Raw genomic sequence first — 22,904 nt, forward strand, 5'->3', positions numbered from 1 at the left:
TAGCGAGATACAAGCCCTATCTTGTAAACCTCCTCATAAAATTTTTCACAAGGACAAAGTCGTTCGACAGGTGAAGCCTAACTTCCTCCCAAAGGTAGTTTCTGAATTTCACATTACTCAGATTACTTTACCTTCCTTCTATCCTCCTCCCCATCCGGGGAAAGAGGAAGAGAGACTACACAGGCTGGACCCTAAGCGAGCCTTGAGTTTTTATACCAGTAGACTTGCTAAAATTAGACGAGCAGACCAACTCTTTGTAGGTTACGCAGGACATAAATTGAGATTACCAATAATCAAACAAACCATCTCCAGATGGATTATTTTAGCCATCCTGGAATGCTACAAACTGGCAGGGAACGAGCCCCCTCAAAATCTAAGGGCTCATTCGACCAGGGGTATCGCAGCCTCCTCAGCTCTTCAAAGAGGGGTACCAATTAGAGACATATGTGCGGCTGCCACATGGTCGGCCGCACATACCTTTACCAAATTTTATAGCCTGGATTCCTCCTCTAGTCAAGAGACTAGATTTGGCAAAGCTGTGTTACACTCTGTTCATTCTTAAAGAGTAATAGGGCTTTGAGGGGATTGGGTCCTCTGACGTATTCCATATCTATGACATGTAATCACCACAGCTGTGCTGCTTCGGAAACTTTTTTCGGCATCCTGCGTCGATGCGCTGTCGTTGAGGACCTCGTCCGACGTCATCCGATGTGATTCGTAGGACGCCCGTAGCCTCAGTTCCGTTTTTTCCGCGAACGTGTTGCTTCGTGAATCTCGGTTAACGCCTCGACTCTTTGGAGTTCTGTTCTTCTCGGTTCTTCGAACCTGTTCGTTTTGTGAAAATCCTTCGTGTGAAGATGTCTTCGTCTTCGACCCCGCGTCCGGGTTTCAAGAAGTGCGGGGAATGTGGGTCCAAGATGTCGGTGACAGACTCGCACGACGCCTGCCTCTGGTGCCTCGGGGAGGCCCACGACACGGATGACTGTATCGACTGCCAGTCGCTCACGTCCAAAGCCTTACGCGAACGTAAGAAGAAGTTGTCGGTAGGTCGGGTGTCCAAGCCCCGGAAGTCGAAGTCTGCGGGGCTTTCGACGGATGATTCGAGGGGTGACTCTCCGCGTCATCGTCGGAAGTCTCGTGGGTCTCCTAGAAGTCGGTCTCGCCACTCCTCAGCCTCTTCGAGGCATTCTCGGAAGCGCCGACACCGGTCGTCTTCCAGGTCCTCTTCGGAGGACTCTGCCCGGCACGTCGCTTACCCCACCAGCCGTGCGAACCCGGAGGAATGGGCTTCCTTCGGAAAGAAAATGCTGGCGATTCTTGAGTCGCAGGGTACTAAGCCATCCGCGCCCCCGAGTGGGGTCGGTCGTGAGAGGTCGAGAGACACCGCTCGCAAGAGTGGTCGGCACGAGTCACGGGAGAGGTCCCGTTCGGACAAGGAGACTCGTTCTCGACGTACCCGTTCCAGGTCCCGGTCCTCGACGCATTCGAGACTGTGTGCACCTGTGAGGTCTTCGAGGAAGACATCAATGTCTGAGGCGTCGAGGGCGTCGACAGGCTTTCTCGAGGCTCCGAGGAAGCCGTCGATGCTCAGGTCGTCGAGGGACACGCTCGGGGCTCCGGCTTCGAGGGCTGTGTCGACGCCGCCGATGCTGGCGGCGCTGCATCTGACGTCGACGCCGATTTCCTCGACGCCGATCCTCTCGGCGCTGATGCCTGTTCTCTCGACGTCGGCGCCGATTCGCTCGACGCCTTTTGTGTCGGAGGTACCCCGTGGCACGGGGGAACCCCCTAGGAAGGCTCTGGTTAAGAGCAAGCACTCTCGGGTGCCTTCTTTTCGCCACCTGGAATATATTTCAGAGGCGGATGAGGATTCTGATGGCCTGGTTCCTAGTCAGGTTCCAGATGAAATTGTCTCGGGCCATAGGCAGTTTGAAGATTTTAGGCAGTCATTGCATGATGCCAGTGGACTGGACACCTCTCCGGAGGTGGAGTTTTGTAGGCCTGAGCCTGGCTCTCATGACGATTCCTCGTACCGGCGCCTTATGGCTAGGGTTTCTGAGTACTTGGGATGGTCTGCTCCCCCAGGGGAGTTTGTGCAGGATGATCTGACGGACATCCTTGATGTTGGTCCCCCAACTGACCCGGTACTGCCGTTCCATATGGCTTCACAGAGAAGGGTGGCGGTGGCTTGGACTGCTCCGGAGAGTCTCCCGGCGGTGGGCAGATCCTTGTCGCGAAAATACCGTCCAGCCAGTAGCAACCCCTGCTACTTGACCAGGCACCCCACTCCGGAGAGTTTGGTGGAGCAGGCGGCCTCGGCAAAGCAGGCGTCGTACCCTACCATCCCTCCTGATAGGGACGACAAACGTTTTGATGGCTGGGCGAAGAAAATGTTTTTTTTTTCTGGTAGTATGGCGCTTCAGGCGGCCAACTCCATTTGTGCCTTGTCTCGTTTCACACACACTCTGTGGAACTGTGTTGCGTTAGCGGCTGAACATATTCCCGAAGGGGACAAACGGGATGGTTTCCTTGCTATGGTCCAGGATGGTAAGGATGCCATGTGTGAGTCCGTTCAGTCGGGTTTGGACTTAGCTGAATGCGTCAGTAGGTCCATGGCGGCGAGCACCGTGATACGCAGGTTTGCGTGGTTGCGGAAGTCGGGGTTTGCTCCTGATGTGCAGTCCCGGCTCCTCAACATGCCCTTTGATGGTGAGCACCTTTTTGGCAGCAAGGCTGACGAGAGCCTTGAGAGGTTGCAGACCTCAAAAGCTGCAGCAAAGTCGTTGGGCGCTGCAGTTCGCCAACCTCTGCCTTTTCGTCCTAGGGGACAGCAGTGGAGGGGTGGTTCCTTTCGCTATTACTCGTCCTTCAGTAAAGCAAGAGGAGCTGGCAGTCAGAGGCCAATGCAGGGGTACCAGAGGTGGACGACAGGGTACCCGTGGTGCCAAGGCCGCTCGGGCAGTTGCCTCTTTGCCCTCAGGTAACGCCGCAGCCGCTCCCACTCAGTCATGAGGCCATGTCCCATGGTTCGCCGGTTGGGGGAAGGCTGGCGCAGCATCTTGTAGAGTGGCAAGCCATTACTTCAGATGTGTGGGTTCTGGAGATCATAACCCACGGCTACTGTCTTCCCTTTCGGCACAGGCCTCGCAACAATCCACCGGGGAACCTCTCTTTGCAGAGTCCGGATCCGCTCCTTGCGCAGGAAATTCAAGCCCTGCTGGAGAAAGGCGCCATAGAACTGGTGCCTGTAGCGGAGAGGAACAAGGGATGGTATTCCCCTTATTTTTTGATTTCGAAGAAAGACGGGGGATTGAGACCCATCATGGACTTGCGCGGTTTGAACAAACTCCTCAGGAAGGACAAGTTCAAGATGGTTACTCTCTCTCAAGTCCTCCAGGCCCTTCAGCTTCAGGACTGGTTGGTGTCACTCGACCTCAAGGATGCTTACTTCCATGTGCCGATCCATCCCAAGCACAAGAAGTACCTGAGGTTCGCGGTTGGCGACTCGCACTTCAGTTTCGGGTCCTGCCGTTCGGATTGACCGCCGCCCCGAGGGTTTTCACCAAGGTCATGGTGGTGGTGGTGGTGGTGGCAACGCATCTCAGGCAAGGGGGGATTCACGTCTACCCCTATCTGGACGATTGGTTGATCAGGGGGAGCTCTCCCGAGCAAGTCCTGGATCATCTGTCCGTCACCTGCCACTCCCTTCACAGGCTGGGCTTCTCCCTCAATTTAAAGAAGTCCCATTTGACGCCAACACAGCGGCTCCAGTACATCGGAGCAGTGCTCGACACTTCCCTGGGGCAGTGTTTTCCTCCCCAGGTGAGGGCTCTTCACATTCAGCAGAGGGTGCACAAGTTTCAGCATGCCCAGACGCTCCCAGCGTTCGAGTTCTTGAGGTTGCTCGGCCTCATGGCATCCTGCATTCTTCTGGTGCCAGAGGCTCGCCTGCGGATGAGATCTTTGCAGTGGGCACTCAAGACGCAATGGTCGCAGTCCTCCGGCAGGATGTCGGACCCGGTTCAGGTGCCGCCCTCGGTCGCCTGGGACCTTCTGTGGTGGGCCGTCGAAGGCAACTTGATGAAGGGGCTCCATTTTGGTTTCCCTGGCCGGAGGTGATGATCGTGACGGATGCATCCCTCACGGGATGGGGAGCTCATGCCAACGGGCTGACAGTCAGCGGTCGTTGGTCTCCGTCGGAGTCCAGACTCCATATCAATCTGTTGGAGCTGAGGGCCGTCAGGCTAGCCCTGAAGGCTTTTCTGCCGACTGTGCGAGGAGTGTCCTGATCCTGACGGACAACACAGTGGCCATGCACTACCTCAACAAAAAGGGGGGGCAGGGTCACTTCCTCTGTGCAGGGAGGCGATGCAGCTCGAGTTCTGGGCCATCCAGCAGGAAGTTTCGATCTCGGCAGTTCATCTGGCCGGAGACGAAAACGTGACGGCGGATGCTCTGAGCAGGCAGAGCGCGATCTCTCACGAGTGGGAGTTGGCTCAGGAGATTCTCCTGGAGATCTTCGCCCTTTGGGGGACCCCTCAAGTGGATCTCTTCGCCTCCAGTGTCAACCGGAAGTGCGAAAGGTTTTGCTCGCGGGAATTTCCTCCAAAAGGAGCCTTAGGAGATGCGTTTGTGGTGGAGTGGTCATTCCCGCTGCTGTACGCGTTTCCTCCAGTCCCTGTCATCCCGCAAGTGCTGCGGAGGTTACGGAAGTTTGGTTCCCGGATGATCCTCATTGCTCCGGCGTGGGCTCGGAGGACGTGGTACCCGGACCTTCTCGACTTGTCCATCTGCCCTCTACGTCGTCTTCCCTACAGAGACGATATGCTCTCACGGGAGGGGGATCAGGTTCTCCATCCAGAGGTCAGATCCCTCAACCTTCACGCTTGGCTTCTGAAAGGTTGAGGTATAAGGATTGGGACCTCCCTGAAGACGTGATGGAGGTGTTGCTTTCGGCCCGAAGGCCAGCAACAAAGTCTCTGTACCGTTGCCGTAAGTTCTGCGACTGGTGCAGAGTTCAGAATGTGGATCATTTTGCATGTGACATCCCCATGGTTCTGTCCTTTTTACTTTCTTTGGCCCACAGGGGCTTGCAAGTGGGTACCATTAAAGGTTACCTGGCGGCGCTGTCCATCTTTAAGCACACGCCTGAAGAGTGTTCTTACTTTAAAATCCCTTTAATTTCACAGTTTCTGAAAGGGCTCACTAATGTGTTCCCTCCGTCACCTTTCCTGGTGCCCGGTTGGGATTTAAACCTTGTTCTTAAGTTTCTTATGGGTGCTCCGTTTGAGCCTTTACATTCTTGCCCTTTGAGGCTGTTAACTCTGAAAACTGTGTTTTTAGTTGCGGTTACTTCCGCTCGCAGAGTGAGTGAGTGAGTTACAGGCACTTTCAGTTAAGCCACCCTTCACTGTATTTCACAAGGACAGGGTTGTCCTTAGAGTTCGTCCTTCTTTTCTTCCGAAGATAGTGACGGAATTTCATTTGGCCCAGAAGGTTGTTCTTCCGGCATTCTATCCTCCTCCGTATCCTGGTAAGGAAGAGGAGAGGCTCCATAGGCTTGATCCTAGGAGACCTTTAAGCTTTTATGTTTCACGCATGTCCAGGGTCAGAGTGGACGATCAACTCTTTATTGGTTACGCTGGAAAGCGTTTGGGGCAAGCTGTGACGAAACAGACTTTGTCTCGCTGGATTATTTTAGCCATCTCGGAGTGTTACCGCTTGGCGGTTAAGAACCCACCGGCTGGCTTGCGGGCCCATTCTACCAGGGGTATGGCTGCATCTACTGCCCTGCAGAGGGGTGTTCCTATTCGCAACATCTGTGATGTAGCCACCTGGGCTTCAGTACATACATTTGTACGTCACTATTCCCTCGATTCCATCCGAGGACAGGATCTGGCCTTTGGCAAGGCGGTCCTTTGCTCTGCTATTTGATTGGCTATTCTAAATTTTGATTCTAAATTCTTTCCCTCCTCCTTGCTCTGGTACTGCTTTGGGAGTCTGTCATAGATATGGAATACGTCGGAGGACCCAATCCCCTCGAAGAACAAGTTACTTTCTTACCTGGTAACGTTCTTTCGATGGGTTGGTCCGACGACGTATTCCATATTGCTCCCGCCCTGCCTTCTCTGCTGCAGAATTTCTTTTGCGATTGCAGCTTACGTTCCACAAGGCTGTGTCTGACTGGCAGTTGACTAATGTCACACGTTCTGGGGGAAAAAACTACAACTGAGGCTACGGGCGTCGTGCGTCCTACTTATCACATCGGATGACGTCGGACGAGGTCCTCGACGACGGCGCATCGACGCAGACGCCGAAAAGTTTCTGAAGCAGCACAGCTGTGGTGATTACATGTCATAGATATGGAATACGTCGTCGGACCATCCCATCGAAAGAACGTTACCAGGTAAGAAAGTAACTTGTTCATCTCTTACTCCCGCCTCCAATCACATACCACTGCTATGGGAGTCTGTCATAGATAAGGAATACGTCGGAGGACACAATCCCTTCGAAGAACAAGTTACTCCTTCCTGGTAATGTTCTTTCGATGGGATGTTCCTCCGACGTATTCCTTATCGCCCCTCCCATCCATCCCCGCAGTAACATTTCCCTTGTGGTTGCAGCTTACGCTCCTTCAAGGGTAGTAACCATTCATGCAATAACTACCTTACTCTACAAAACGGAACTGAGCAATGGACGCTGCGCGTGGCCATTTATAGGCATGATGACGTCAGCGTCGATACGGTGGCTCTCGAACGCCTACTCGACGGACGTCGACGCAGAGCGCCCTCTAATGGGAAAACATTTTTCCGAGGCCAGCAAGCTGGAGATACAAATATCATAGATAAGGAATACGTTGGAGGAACATCCCATCGAAAGAACGTTACCAGGTAAGGAGTAACTTGTTCTTCTATTTCATTCCAGCCTAGCTGTCACTCACCCAGCAGGTTGGCTGTCCTTGCCAGACAGTCAGCCAGCCAATCACGCCACAGGGCATTTGGGTCTCCTAGGAGACTAAGCACAGGGAGTTTCGGGCACCTCCCTCACTTCCTGCCCACCCCAGACACGCAGGCGCCAGAGGCAGTGTTCATTCCTGAAGCCCGCCAAAGGCGTACAAACAAAGGGACCAAACCTGGTTTGGCGTGCAGAGACAAACTCTAGAAGGACCTTTCCAAAAAGAAACGGCGAAAAAAGACAGGGACCTGTTTAAACAAAGGGGCTTAAGGTGCCATCTTGAAAAACATGGCTCCCACAATTTTTAGCTACCTGTGTTCGCGGTCGTTTATAACATGGTAGTTTGTTGTAAAACCTCTGACACCAGCCATTTCTATAGGAAACGGTAGCATTTGACTGCTACATGAGTTTCTAGATACAGGGGATACTAGGTAACCGCTCCAGCACTCTATAGAAAGATGGTGTGTGCTGGGTTTAGGAATTTAAAAAGACTAGTAAAGTCAACTTAACCTTACATTCTCTGGAAAACAGTAGTTTATCCCAAAGAAGGTATTTAAACCTTTTGGAAGTCTAAAGACATCCCTGTGTCGCTGCACTGAAGGTGCTGTGTGACACACACACAAAAAAGATGCCAATGAAGTTGTCAAAACTCCATAACCAAAAGAAATAAACACAGAAAACAAACAGAATTAAAAAGTTCAAAGCCCCAAAGTTTAGCAAAAGAGCTGGAGTGTTCTAAGGTAGAGGGAACTACCATATTTATGAGAATTCTCCCTTACAGCGGTGCTCGTAAAATTTGGAATAGTAGCCACTTCCTCCGCGAGATAAAGGCATTCTACACCTCCCCAAGGGCCTCTGTAATGGTGAATGGGGGATGCTCCCAATGGACTGAGCTGGGTAGGGGAACTAGGCAGAATTGTCCTCTCCACATCTTTGTATGCACGCTCTCTGGAACCCCTTGCCCAGAGGATTAGGGAAGACGGCAGAGTGGAGGGAATTGGTGTGGGAGGGGAGAAATATAAACTCGCCCTATACGCAGACAACCTGCTGCTGCACATAGTGAACCCTCCGACATCCATTCTGGCCGCAGTCCAGCAGATAGAATCATACAGCGCACCCGCTAGACTGAAGATTAATAAATCCAAATTGATCCTCTTCCCACTGAACAGGGAAAGAGAGGTTAACACAGGAAGATTTGCGCCCCTCTGGATGCAGGTTAGTTGGGGGACGTTAAGATACCTGGGTATCAATCTTACCAGATACTTGGGGGAACTGTTTGAGGCCAATTTCACCCCACTGAACCACTTAAAGCCACGATTGAACTGGACCTGACGAAGTGGAGTAAGCTTGCTGCATCATGGTTGGGGCGACTTAATGCAGTAAAAATGGTAGTCCTCCCAAGACTTTTGTATCTATTTCAGATGCTCCCTATATGCATTCCAGATTTCATCTTCCTGGAGATGAAAGCGTTCCCTATCAAGATTCTTATGGCAGGTAGAAAAAGGCCAGGATAGCATGGGAAGTACTCGTGCTTCCCAAGGGAAAAGGTGTGGTGGATCTGACAGGTATTACAAGGCAGCCCAACTTGGGATGCCGGTACCACACCTCAGGGCCCAGGCGGACCGCCAGTGGATTGCATTGGACAACCGTCACCTGCAACCAGCTACGGTGGGGAAATGGCTATGAGTATCAAGAGAGAGAATCCCCCATAGAATCCGGGAACACCCTATACTGGGGACCATATGGAACACTTGGAGGAAAGGGGCGGAAATGAGGGGAATCACGTGGCCTTCCCCACTTGGACACCTATTGGTCCCGGGAGTCAGATGCGATTCCGAATCCGGAAAGGTTCCAGGCATGATTTGAAGCCGGACCTGAGAGGATAGGCCAGCTATGGAGAGGGATACGTTCATAGATCTACTTGAGTTGGAGGCCCCCCTGGGCATAGGGAAACTGTCTTCCTGTATTTACAACTAAAGGGGGGTCCTCACCGATAGGACCTGGAGCGAACAAATACAGCAGGCCCTGACCCTCTTTGAAAGACTCCTGGACTCTAGAATGGAGATGAAGGGACTGTTCTCAGTGATGTATGGGACCCTTGTAGAATCTGGGGGAACAGGGGGGGTCAACAGAGAAACTGAGGGAGAGGTGGGAACGGGATCTGGATGGGAGAATAGAGCCTGCACTGTGGGGACGTCTCTGTTAGGGTGCCTATCAGAGCTCGAGTTCAAGTCAATGTACACAACACAGGATGAAGCTCCTACATAGGTGGCAACTCGACCCAGTCAGACTGGCAAAAATATACCAAGACGTCAGCCCACTTTGTTGGCATGAATGTGGAAATGGGGCCGACTACTGGCACGTGGTGGGGCTGCCCAAGGGTCCAGTTTTACTGGGATGAAGTCTTGGGGTGGAATAAGGAGTGGATGGGATTAGCCGGGCCAAATCCCCCTTGTTAGCCTTGCTTGGAGTAGAGGGGCAAGAAGCAGAATACTGCGGACTGACTGGGATGGCCTCTGGCTTACTACTAGCAGCGAGAGCATATCTTGCCATGAAATGGAAAAGCCCCCACACGCTGGATAAAAAGGAGTGGACAAATGTGGCATAGACTCTGTGATGGAAGGGATACAGAGGGATTGCATGACCAACCCGGCCCACTGGAATGCGGAGGGTTTGAAATACCTGATGGCGGAGGAGAGGCAGGGTGCGGAGGAGGCAAGAGGGGCACAGAACCCAAATGCAAGAAACAGTGTGCAGCGCCGCCAGTACTAAGGAAACGGGAGAATAAAGGATTCCAGGGCAGAGATCAAGCGCCAATGGTTAGTGCTTTAAATAGTCAAAGGGGAATAACTGTTTCAATGTTTTTTTATAGAGCTGAATGGTATTTTATTTGAATTTATAAAGCACTCAGCGGCCATGAGGCATCGTGGCACTGTTACAGAAGATTCACTTGTATAGAGATTACATGTATTACTGCATTGAACCCTGTAATGATACAAGTATGTATGTTCCATGTATATTCTAGTTGAACAGCTTAGTTTTCAATGCTTTTCTGAACATGGTGAAGGAAGTTTCCTTTCTAAGGTTGAGTGGTAGTGCATTGCATTTTCTTGGTGCTAGCACCGAGAAGCTGACTCCACCAGCTTTGGCTCTTTTGGAGGTCGGTACTGATAGTTGGTGTGAGTATTTAGCCCTTTTAGGTTTGTTTACAGGCACCTGGTGAATTTGTTCTGACAGGTAGGGGGGTGCGGACTGAGGGCCATCTGTGGATGATGGTGAGGGTCTTAAACGGTGTGTGCTCTTTGACTGGGAGCCAGTGGGCATCATGTCTGGCCTGAGATGTGCTCTCTCCTACCAGGGGAGAGCGGGGGGGGAGTTGGAGGGGGCGCTGTTCATTGTTACTTGTTGACCCCTAGGAGAAGGAGGCAGAGTACAGGTGCTTTCCTTCGTGGTGTCTACATTTTCTAAATGCATGCCTCATAAAGTTGTGTTGGCACTTTTACCAAAACTTTCAATAAAGACGAATTTGGAGAAAAAAAAATGAAAAAACTATTCTTGCATCGGACCACATGCCCAGCATACATCTGTATTCAAAAGACACCTCTTCCAGTGGTAGAGGTGTAGTGCTTCAGGATTGTCTGCTCCACCTAATTCTGACTCGTGGGTGTAAGATCTGTTGGACGTCATTATGGTTAAGGGCCACCAAAGGTAGCATTTTGTAAAAACCCAAATGCAGCCAATTCCATGCAACTTAAAGCCTGGGGCCAGGTGTGACTAGCTGTGGACCAAGATAGATGCCAGCTTTATTGTCCTCCTGGCATCCTGGCAATTAAGCATGTCATGACAGCTCATGGGTCTGGACAAGAGACTTTCATGCAGACAACAGAGGGAACCTACCTAATTTGAGGGCCTAGTTCCAGCAACTGAAGCCCTAGAAGTGGCAAATTTGTCCTGTGGTTCGACGCCACCCCAAATCTAATTTACAAGATGGCAGAGTGGGACATGCATTGGCTGAGCCCTGGGTTAATGCCACAGATACAGAAGAATGCTATTTTACTTTAAGTGGGAACTGGCATGGCTCTGTCCGCTGCCAAGTAGGCAACGGTTGTGTGCAATTCTCAGTACTCCATACCATGGACTGCTGAGCCTTGCACCATGATGCATGGCTGAAGAGGAGGTACACCTCAGCAGAGGGCCTGAATCAGCACAGTAATAACTCAAGTGGGCCAATTTGTGGCTCTCCCTGTATACCTGCGGACATTTCTGCTCCGTTTTACCCAAATTCTGATAATTCTAGATTGGCCAGCCTTTGCCTGAGCCCTGCGCTACCCTTCAGCACTTTTGGTCCTCACAAGCAAGCGTCTGAGTCCAATAGCCCAGTATGGTGATCAGACCTACTGAAGCGCACTGAAACTCAGGCCTCTGATGTGCAAGGGAACTACTTGTCTGTCTTTACCACCTGACAAGGTGAGAAAAATAAAACCGCCTGGAGCGCAAGGTCTTTGCGTCTGGCAGCCTGGCTCTGTGTGCCATCAAAGCCACCTGTACTCTGTCCAAGTATACTCTCGGATTGCAGGATTCAGTCACTTCTCCCCAGGGGGAGCCTTTCCTAGTGTAGCTAGGGATGTGAGCTCGCTATATGATACCCTCCTTAGGCGTAGAGGCAAGCGGGACCTCAACGGGAGAGACTCCCCTCTTGGGGACAAGGATTCCTGTTTTGAAGAGAAACTCCCCAAGTTACTCACCCACACCCTACCTCCAACAACTTCTATCCAAAGAAGATATAAAGAACCAATTGATGTATGTTACTGTGGTGCAGAAAGCTTAAATCCATGTGAGAAATAAATGAGTACAATGCTGTGAAGACGATTGCATGAGTAATGCAGAGTACTTGCACAACAAAGATTACTTGGGCGCTCTGCCAGGGAAGGCACTGCTGCGCGTCATAAATGGAAGAGGGGAAATCCTGTCAGAAGCCTGAGAGATTCGAATCAGCTGTGCAAGGAAAGCTGAATCGGACCAGGACGCGCAGCTTCCAAGTGTGGAAGCAAGCTGGTGAGTGAAGGCAGCACGGGAAAAGCCTGTAGTAAGAAGAGCTGAGGGAAGAACCCCAGGCAGCCTACTGTGAGGGGTCAGTAATGCGAGGCAGACCACTGATTCGCGTTTTCTCAAAATATGACCTTTTATTAAAGCAAATATTTCCAAAGGTCTTGCTTACCCTACTCTACCGAGGAATTCCCTACCTAGTCTAAAGACTAATGGAAACAATCTCAAGCATGTGTAAGCTGGCCCTCGCTCTTAACAAAACATACACAGGATATTATGTATCGCCATAATGCAATCAACAATATTAAACCATATTTGAATGACTTTCTCCTGCCCTGGGTAAGATCCCTTCCCCAGGTCTTCAGTTCAACATCAAGTGTTCAAAGGAAAAGAAAAGCCTTGAACCAGTTCTTGTCAGTCCAAAACAAAGCAAACCGCTCATCAAACAGAAATCCACTGGTAACAATTCTTTGTTGCTGTATGCCAAGATTCCCTTCCAATTTCCAGCAAAGAAAATAGCACCAATGGTAATCCTGGTTCTAATAATAAAATCACTTCTTCAAGATAGTTTGTCACAGTTCAAAAGAAAGTCCGTTATTTCCTCAGTGACAATAATACACCCTTCTTTAGGACTTCATCTGCTACAACTTTACATTTGGTTAGTACTTGGTAGGCATGGCACTCTTCCTTTTAACCTCCTAAAAAGGGGTAGCCTCTTTGCCTCTTCAGTTTGTCTGACTGCCACAAGAACAAGCTGCTTCGGCCCACAATACTCACTTATTTTCAGATTCAGCTGTCTTTTGCACCACAGGTTGTAATTTACTTCTGAGCCTTCACAAGCATTTAGCTCTCCTTCACCCAGCTTTACTCGCACCTTTTCTGCCCCAGTAATTACCCAGAAGCCGTAGTGCTACTCTTTCAGCTTTAGCTACCAATGCCACAATTAGAGCTTAGGCCACTTAACAGTTAACAACTTCACAGTGCAAGTGGATAGCTTTTTGACTCTTAACACAACTGGTTTCACTAGGAAAAGGGGTTGCCTCTTGGCTTAGTCTAAAACACTGAAGAGAAGAACATGCATTACCTCTTTGCTTCTCAGATTTAGAAAGAATGCCACTTCTGGATACAGTATAGGATTCTGTCTTTTGAGTGAAAGCACAATTGGGCACACAACCACTTTTTAAGGTAGAGGTTTAATTTTAAAGATGTGAAGAGAAATGTATTCTCATGTAATGTTAAAGGATGCAGCTCTGACTACCTTCGGGAAACCCAATTAGGCACACACGACCTTCCTTTGGTGTAGATTTCACTCTTAGTTACTTGTAACTTGTACGTCTTCAATTTTTGGCATTCGGTAATGGTTTGACAAGGGCATTCTGTTAGTCTGTAGTTGATTTTACAAGATTCAACAATGGGTTTAAACACTTTTGACTTCTCATGCGAGTGTTAAAGCTTTCACTACAAATTTGAGTGTTACAATTCCATTATTAACCGAACTTCAAGTATATCGAACAGCTTTTGCTTGCTTTAAATATTACGCAAGTCCATTAGGAGCTGGCTACAGATACCGGCAAGGCTCGGGAATTGTATCTGAACGCTGTGCTTCAATCACCGGCTTCAGGGACACTGCTTTTGCGGGTTGCTCTTCTTCCCCGACGACTTAGACAACTGCTACTACTTCTGGCGCACTTGGGATCCACACCCTTCGTCAACACAGGTTTTTCTAGTCTGGCCACTTCAATTGTGAGTTTCCTTTGTACGCCCTCCCCCTCCCACAGAACTTGGGCCTTCTGCTTCTGGCCTTGAACTCCAGCACGGTCACGGCTGTGCAATCACAGCACCTCGGCTCACATGGGGAAAACTCAGCTTCCAACACGTCTTCCTCTATGCAGCATCTACAATTCAGGTTTGGGAGAACAGGACCCTCTCAGAATTTACGGGTGAAATCTGTATCCACGTTCTGGTGTCCCTTCTGTGCTCCTACTTCCTCGTTGCTTGCCAGCCTTGTGCGTCTTCTCTGCTGCTACTACTACTGCCAGCCTTCCAACTCCTGTTTCAGCTCCTTCCACTCCTGCTTTCCAGCTTTTGCCTTTTATGCCTCTTAGGTTTGTCAATAGGCTTCAGGTGCAGGTTGTTAGCCTTAATTGCATGACTGTTACTATGGCTACTAGGCTTAATTGCCTGACTACTACATCTACATACCTCTTCAGCGCTCTTCCTCGTCTCATTACCTCTGGATTCTGGAACATCTAGGGTAGATTTAATTCCCTTACATTGTTTAGGAGAGGGGCAGTGCAATTACATTTTTACAGAGGAAGATGGTTTGAAGAAGACATTTCCATAATCCTTTGCATTGCCACCTTGAGATTGAGGGGGGTATTTAGTTTGGGGGTACCAAAGAGGATCTTTCTTTTTAGTATAGTGTGCTTTAATTGTATAACCTTAAGAGTTAACCTTAGATTTAATATGAAGTTGAGAGATATTAAAATGGCAATAGGCCATAACCTCGTTAGGTACATTGGGAAGAATCTTTCTTTCTGTCGGAGGAAAAATACTGTCTCATCCCACAGAATCTCCTCACCACCCTGGGCTTTCTCATCCCAGGTTATCCTCCCACAGTACCCCACCCCCAGGGTTGGGATCAGGAAGCGTCTGCCTTCCCCTGGCCACCTGGGAGGAGACTTAAGGCAGGGCTTTAGTGAGGGATCTGCAGAATTCTTCACACTACAGAGTTGTAAGTGGTGGCGTGACCGAGAGTTGGTGGACTGTTAACGCTGACAGACTCGGAGACACACGCCTGTTCATGGAGGGGTATCGAGAAAGAGAGCGAGAGGCCAGAAGCCAACCTGACTAACGGAAGCAAACATCCCATCCTGACGGCAGGCCCAGTGACGCTAACCACAAGTGCGAGAGGTCTCTCAGGAGACCTGGAGAGATTATGAATATAAGGAGCATAGTAATTCTACTTGTCCGAGTGAGGAACGTAACTTAATATTCCCTAAGGGGAGGGGTAAGTCTAATGTAGACATTCCTACGAAAGAGGGAAAAGTGAAGCACCAAGAGAATCAATACTGGTACCCTCATACTCGTCCCAGTTAAACTTAAGAAGTGGAAACCGAGAAGAATCATTATTGGAACATTCATACTCGTCCCAGTAACTATCGAGTGACGGAGAAAAGCGAGAGTTCATTCGAGAATCCTTACAACTGGCACAGCCTCTACAGACGAGGCACCAATTGTGTGAAAGAGAAGAATACTGTTGGAAGGGGAAAATGAGGTATTTGTTTTTGTTTTTTTATTTGGCCAAATGGTACATTTGAATTTGGTCTGTACCATTCAACCGAATAAAAACGAACAATTTGGCTAATACAAAACGAACATGTGGAGCGGGGGTGTCCCCCCACTCCCTATGATCGATATGTATTAGCCTTGAGGGGTTGCAGTGGTGTCTCCTGCTTCCTAATATTGGAGGCGGGGGTCCGGGAAAAGAAAAAGGGACCCTGCGTCATTGGATCCCACCTGCGTTTGAGGGACGGATCTGACGCTGCGGGTTGAAGTGGACCAGGCGGCGAGCTAACAAGTAAGGAAGGAAAGACGGGTGTCGGAACGGCGGTGTGGGTGGTAGTGTTGGATCATCTGAGAATTGATCGCATTCATGCTGGGTTTTTTCAAACAGTTTGCCGCAATCAATTTTCACACTATCCAACACCGCCAAACAGAAAATATTGTGTTAGGAACAGAAGAGAAGCTGAAGAGCCCCATTTTTGAACTTTATGAACTGGTCAAAGTAGTTGCCCAGAACTTCCTATGATTATTACTAAAGTGACCGTGCTGAAAAGTAGAAAACAGGAGAAGGGAGTCATTCTCCTTTACCTACATTGTTTGATAGTGGCAGGGACAGAATAATAGTTTAGCTGTGGACAGAGGACCGATCTTCCTTTTGGACTCGCGGACTGGCGAGTATCCTAACTTGTTAGGTAGAGAAAACCCATATCTTGGCTGAATAAAGTCCTTCAATGGAAGATATTGGTCTGTCCTTTTTCTGACCTGCCACAATACTCACATTCTGTCAAGTCTGAGTTTATTTCTAAGATTGGCTGAAAACCTGCCCATGCCTGACATGCTAGTGAGTTTTGCTTAATTGGTTGCAGATGGCAAGAGGCCGTAAGGCAGATGCTATAATTCGGCCAGGACACAGCAATTGCGGTGCCTGCTCCATGGGCAGCTGAATCATACCCTGGAGACATTCCTGCGTACAGCTGTTTCCACCCTGAAATATCAGCCAAACTCCTCCCCATGCTGAGGTATCTGCTTTTGATCCAGAGAGGATGAGTTGCTAGGAAGGTTTACAGCTTCAAGTTCTACATTCATTGGGCCCGTCTGTCTGCCAACCTCCTGCCTCTTATAGAAGCTTGTTTCTGTCATTCTCTTTTTTAGCCCACCGAGGCTGCAAGTCGGAGGGTCTTTAGTGGAATGCTTCTTTACAGGTAGTCTCTCAGGGCTGTTGACCCCTTTTCTCAATTGTCTTCCACACAAAACACCTTCCATCGCCCAGATGCTCTTCTGCTGGAGATCTCAAACCTCCGGGTGACTCCTGGCATCAAGCATTTTTCCCCATCCTGCAGCTGCAGATTTATTTACTGAAACCTGCATGGATTAGTTCAAGATTAACACCCTTGCCCAAATCTTGAGGTTCCTGGACCTTCGAAATACTCACTTTCCTGTGCCAATCCATTCCAAACACACAGTAGCTGAGGTCCGTGGTTGGCAATGGCCACTACCACCCTGCCAGTTCAGTCCTTCCTTTCACCCCCTAAGATTTCACCAACGTTTTTACTGTGGTGAACACTTGTCGCAGGAGGATTGGATTCACGTCTTTCCCACCCGGGGGACTAGCTCATTTGAGCTTGTGCCCTGGAACAAGTATGTGTCCACCTTAACCACAGCTAATGTTTGCGGCACAGTGTGGGCTTACCCCTGAACTTCATGTATTCCCTGAATACACCATCTCAGAGCCTTGGGACAGACTTCTGGCAGGCCCTTTCTTCCCAAGAACTATGTAGCCAACATTATTCAGACTGGACAGCTCTTTCAGTTGCCTCAGCCTTCCTCTGCCTTTTAGGGCTCACAAACTCCTGCACCATTCTGGTCCCAAAAGCATGAGTTGGTGCTAGTGGCCACCTTAGTCAGTTGTCTGTTCGAAGCAACATGGGGAAACCTTCTACAAGTCTCCAGCAGAGTATTGCATTACCTCTTGTGCCTTGGACCTCAGAGCCTTTCTCTGGAATTGAGACCCTCCATGGCAACCTTTGCCACAATTGGCAGTTGTCACATAGGTCTCTCTGAAAGAAGATCCAATAGTAGAATTCTCCCTTCCCCTGCACACTATCATATACTGTGAAAACAGTCAAAATTCATCATGTAATAAACACAATTATGGGTAAGTCGGTATACAATGTAAAGAAAGACCAGTATGAATATTTTTTTTAAAACAAGATAGATGAATTCAATAGCATCAAATGTTTTGTATCGGATACAACATCCGTATGTGGCTGACGCGTTTTGAGGTAAACACCTCTTCAAGAGCTATACGGACTGCAGAGGGGAAAATGACATGAATCACTAATTCAATCTATTATGTACTTCAAGGTTAACATTATTCATATGTCTATAGGAAACTTAATGTTAGTGTGTTTAGTCAATTCATTTAGTGGAAACTCTGTGTGGGAGCCTTCACCAATAGCAAGCTGGATGTGACCCCAAATATACAATCAATTCATTATACTGATGAATGGTGGTATTGAAATAAGGTCTGGTGTAGCCACCTCTTAAAACAATCACCCATGCATATAGTGCCCTTGAGCTATATATCTAGGTCTATCAGCAATTTAACCTCTTCTTCAAATTTCCTTAGGCATTCATTTACCACCCTCCAAATCTGTTTAATTGCAATGACCAAACTCTTATTCATCCCAGAAAGACATCTCAGCTAAAAGTTTTCACTAGCAATCTAGGTCTGATCATACTCAAATTTGTCAAAATATTTCTCATATGTGATATTTATCTTTTTGCAACATGCAAGTACATGCCTAGCGGTTTTCACCTCTCATCAAGGCACAGTCTACAGAATCTTCTCTCAACTGGAATACCAGCCCAAGCTCCTCTGACCCCTAAAACATTCAGACGATTAAGTCTGATATCCAGAAATATTCATCCGTTAGCCTGGGAGGACATTAATTTTATATAGTATTGCAGCTTTTTATAGAAGAAAGGCATTCTGGCAAACGTACTTAGGGGACTCATAGTTGCTACCTTATCATAGCTGGCAATCCAATCCCACTTCGAAATAAATTCTTCAAGGATTTTAATACTGCCCCATCCCCATTCGTGTCCCTTATAACCTTATCAAATACTGTAACATTACTTGGATCATTCATGAGGTCTCATCTTACTACCAATGGGCATAAGATCATGAAGATGTTTAGATAGCCAGCACACTATTATCTGCCGAGCGAGTTACCAATTGCTCTATTGCTATATCACCACACCATTTTTTTGCATTTGCTAAATTACCATTGGACCATCCGATCCTGTTGCCATTACAGGAGATCTAAATTTCCCCTATGGCGTCATGTCCATAGCAACCGTACATTGTAGCAGAGAATGGTTACTAAATGTATTCAATAGCTCAAAGCCCTTTAGTTGGTCATAGAGCCTATCGCTCAGACATATGTAATCAAGTGTTGATACATATATACCATTAGTCCATGTACTATTAGTAGTGGACTTATAATATATACATCCATTCACCACTGGTAGGTGGAAAACCTTCATTATGGATAATGAACTATCTGCTTTCGTTATATCCCCCAGGTGAAGTGATAGTATATTTGAATTAAGATTGCCTCCTAATATAACATTCATTTCACCCTATATGCTCCATTTGGTCGACAGGCATTCATATATGGTCTGTTGAATGGAGGTTGTAGTGTCATTACCAGGCGGATCATATGTTAACCAGTATGATTCGACTAGCATTATTCAATATACCTCCACCATCAATACATTAGTATTTGCCACCAAAATGGTTAGGCCCCCAGATGGTCTACACTTATCTCCTTTCTTTGCCAAATTGTGATATGCTGTATAACCATCAAAGGCAACCCTTTTCGTTAGCCAGGTTACTTGTAAAAACACTATTTTTGCAATATTCAGAAGATCAAATTAACCGTATTATGCAAAAAGATGGCAATGACCTCTAGTATTCCATGATATAGTGGAATCAGCTCATTTACTATTATAAACTGGTGGTAAGAAAGAGCACAGCTATTCCCAATGGGATTTTATTACATCATTGCCCTCCTTTGCAGACTTTCCCTCTCCCCTTTGTTCCAGGCCAAACATCAACCTCTTAACTGACATCAAGTACAGATCCACTACTTTTCAACTCGTCCTTGTGATCTCTAACAAGGCATACCACTGCTTCAGAATTACAATATATCCGACTAAACATACCCCCACGAGGCTCAACAAACTTAGTCCCTGCTTTTCAATACTCTCAGTGGGAGTTGGGCATTAAGAATTTCAAGCAGTTTACTTCGATTGATGGGCTGTTTATTTTTCTTATTACTGCTTGCAATAGTGAACTGTCTCTTAGGTAGACTATTATTCATATTGATCCCAGGGCCAGAGTTCAGAGGTGATTTCATATTCTTACCGCTGTTCATGGACAATGTCTAGACCACCTTCGAAAACTTGACCTTGTGCTTCGTTAAATGCAGAGGGTTTTCCTCAGGTTCAGCCTCACTGACATTTTTACATACAGAGGAGCTATCAGTTGTAGCCATAGAACTATCACTGGACTCATCAGATAGCCCCCTCCAGTCGCAGTAACGGCTCTTCAATAGCATTTAACCATAGTTGTGGTGAACGAGGAGGGGAAGCCGAACCACAGTAGAGGGAATGACCGCAAAGAAGTGTCAATGCGGTCTGCTTTTGCTAGTCATTTTTTTCATTTTAAAATGTCAGCATGGTTAGGGAAGTATGTGGCATTTGTCATAATTTCAGCAATGGTAAACCATGTATACGTGGAACAAAATATTATCCAAATGCGCTTAACCAAAGCAAACGGGTAGCTATGCCTTCCCTGGGTTCAACATGCTAAGCATAGGCACCTGGCACCGACAGAGGTCTTTTGAGCTATGGTGTGCAGAACAATATGCTCTAACAACGACTCCTGTGGCACCAGAGTGGAGCAGCATAGGTAAGAGACTTGGTTGACGGTTTTTCAGCACTTCAACTAATCTGAAAAGCTTTTTCAGGTGATCTGAGCATCTGTTTAAAACAATGTACAATACATTTTTAAACATGCGATTGAATAATTCTGTGGATAAATGGGGAAGAAGCAGAAGGCTGTCAGATAGGAAATGCTCATGTTCTTTTTGGCAGCCGAAAACAGTTTGTGCTCTTTTTATTGTATTTAGTAGTAAGGATGTCCTGGATAGATTTTGTTCCAATGAGAACCAGCTTTATTGGTTAAGTAGTTTCTTTTAAGCACATAGGAAACAGACCTTTTGCTTTGTAGCACTTCTGATTGGTGGCTATCACTTCTACACATGTCCATATTCTCATTTTCTGTATTTTAGGTTCCTGCATTATTGTGAAGGTATAAGTCTGGAATTACCCAAAGCAACTTTACAAAGTCTGGCTGCGGATTTCCCCTAGCGTTTCCTTGATCGGACGTTGGTGCTACATTGTACTATGACTGAAAGAAAACTTCAGAGTGATGCCAAAACTCAGATTTTTCTACATTTTACTTTGACCATCAGTTCACACGCCTGTCGAGGTCAAGTGCAAAGAATTTTGTGTCCAGGGTGTCTCGCTGGAGGATTTCAGAATTCGGAAGTGTTACTAACCGTATTTCATATTGTTAACAATGGGTATATTTTACAGTCTGGTTTCGTGTTGCTTGATGGGACGATTTGATCTAAATGCACATGCGCTTCTGCCAATGTATATAGTATGTAAAGACTTGTGTTTATTACATTTATCTATTTAAGTATTTGTAACTGAGTAATGAGGTGCTTGCAGCCTTATTGTCCCATGAAACGTTGTAGAATTGAATTCTGCGACTTTCATCACAGATGTTAAGTGTTTATTCTGTATAATGGACTTCAATGATGCAAATGTTAAGTGATTTTTTTTAGTCATGCCTTTCATCAAATTTAGGACTTTCTAAAATGCTGCTGCCCAAAAGCTGCATAAAATAACTGCATACTTGAAGATTGCAGGTATTGTACGTATCATATTAATTTTACAGTGGATATGGATAACATTTAACTTCCGAAGCGCTCAAAAGACATGTAAATAAAACTTTTGGTCCTTTCAGAGATTAGATTATACTTTGGTAAACACTTCAGAGATTAATTTTGCTGTAATAGCCCAGTCTTACTTTTCCCAATCATATCCACTGCTAGATCCATAAGCAATATGATCCGCTATGCTCCATAGGGCTCTTCTCATTTTGCATTTACTAAATTTATCCTTCTGTCTGAATGTTTATATAAACTCTTTCCACTTCATGTATTGTGGTATTTGTTTCATGAAATAGTTGAATTGGAATAACTATTTTCACATGAAAGCATTGCCCCATTTTCTCTTAATTTATTTAAATTATGGTGTTTTCATGGATACGTAGATTGTTTAATATTTCATTGAAATGCATAAAAGATGCTTTTTCATATTCCTTGTGAAAATTGCTAATTTAATGAATATTTTTTGAACAAAATGTCAGCAAATTGAGTATACCCTGGGCCCCCGTAAAAGAAAGTGATAAGTTGTATGCTACTTATGTCCACCCTTAGGCCAGATGAAATACCAATGTTTTGAGCTTGGCATTCTCAGATGACACTTTTTTAAATCACTGCACGTTTTGACATTTCTGCCTTTATTTTTTTACAGTCCTTCTCACTACTCCTATGCATGCCTCTGTGTAAAAAGGTGATTTTGAGTCCTTTGTGTAACCTGTTGTGAAAGCTTTCATTTTGTCACCAACCAGGAGCGTTTTTTAAACAATTTATACTTGACAAATCTTAACATGTGTCAGATACAAACAAACGTAGAAAGCACTAGCTATTGTATAGTTCTATAATTATATTAATGTTGTACAGTTTGTAAAAATATTAAAACCTGCTTCTGAATGGGAAAATGTATATTTTTATCTTCACAAACCTTTTCCAATGTAATGATTTTTTAAAACTGTTTACAGGGCTAATTAAATGTGATTATTTAATTGTGTATTTCTGAATTTCTTTTCGTGCCAGCGTTAAGTAATCCATTGCTAAAACTGCATATTGCCCACATTGTGTACAAAGACGACAAATGGCAGGGTAAGTCAATATTATCCTCTGCGCTTGTACGTAATTATTGAAGTGGCACAAAGGCTGCGGGTGTCTGGGAGGTGTGGGTGTACTGCCAATATACTACCACTGTACAATAACAATTAACTCAAAAGGTCCCAGTCACACTGCGCCAATTGGTGCGAAAATTAAATTCCAGTCTGGTGTTTGAATGGTAAAACAACCTGACACGTGTTTTGAGATTTCCTAGCTCTTCATCTGAGGCCGATGTAACGCACCAAATTTCCATATGTACAGTATTTCCACAAATTAAATTACAAATCAACCAAAATGAATTGACACATGTATCAATCAAGGAAACATATTGGGTCACACAAAGGGCAGTTCGCCAAGGAAAGGCAAATAAGGTCAATGAAAAATAAATGCCACATTTGATGTCATTAAATGTCCACATTTTCACCAAAACACAATTGAAGACAAAGGTTGGGGAAATAAAGAAGGGGGGGGGGGATAAAAATAGAAAGACATTATTAGTGTGAATGTGGT

The 22,904-nt window shown here is 46.7% G+C and overlaps 1 protein-coding gene across 1 annotated transcript in view; it reads left to right on the top strand.

Annotated features, from left to right (window-relative positions):
* The window catches only part of ATAD5 (ATPase family AAA domain containing 5), a 648,582-nt gene extending 626,286 nt beyond the window's left edge, over positions 1-22,296 (top strand). Inside the window, exon 23 of the mRNA XM_069654960.1 lies at positions 20,646-22,296. Within this exon, the coding sequence (XP_069511061.1) occupies positions 20,646-20,724 (79 nt within the window). The 3' untranslated portion in view covers positions 20,725-22,296. The remainder of the gene's footprint in view (positions 1-20,645) is intronic.
* The last annotated feature ends 608 nt before the right edge of the window (positions 22,297-22,904 follow it).

Source organism: Ambystoma mexicanum, chromosome 3q (assembly GCF_040938575.1).
Source record: "Ambystoma mexicanum isolate Mex_15411 chromosome 3q, UKY_AmexF1_1, whole genome shotgun sequence".
In the NCBI taxonomy this organism is placed as follows: Eukaryota; Metazoa; Chordata; class Amphibia; order Caudata; family Ambystomatidae; genus Ambystoma; species Ambystoma mexicanum.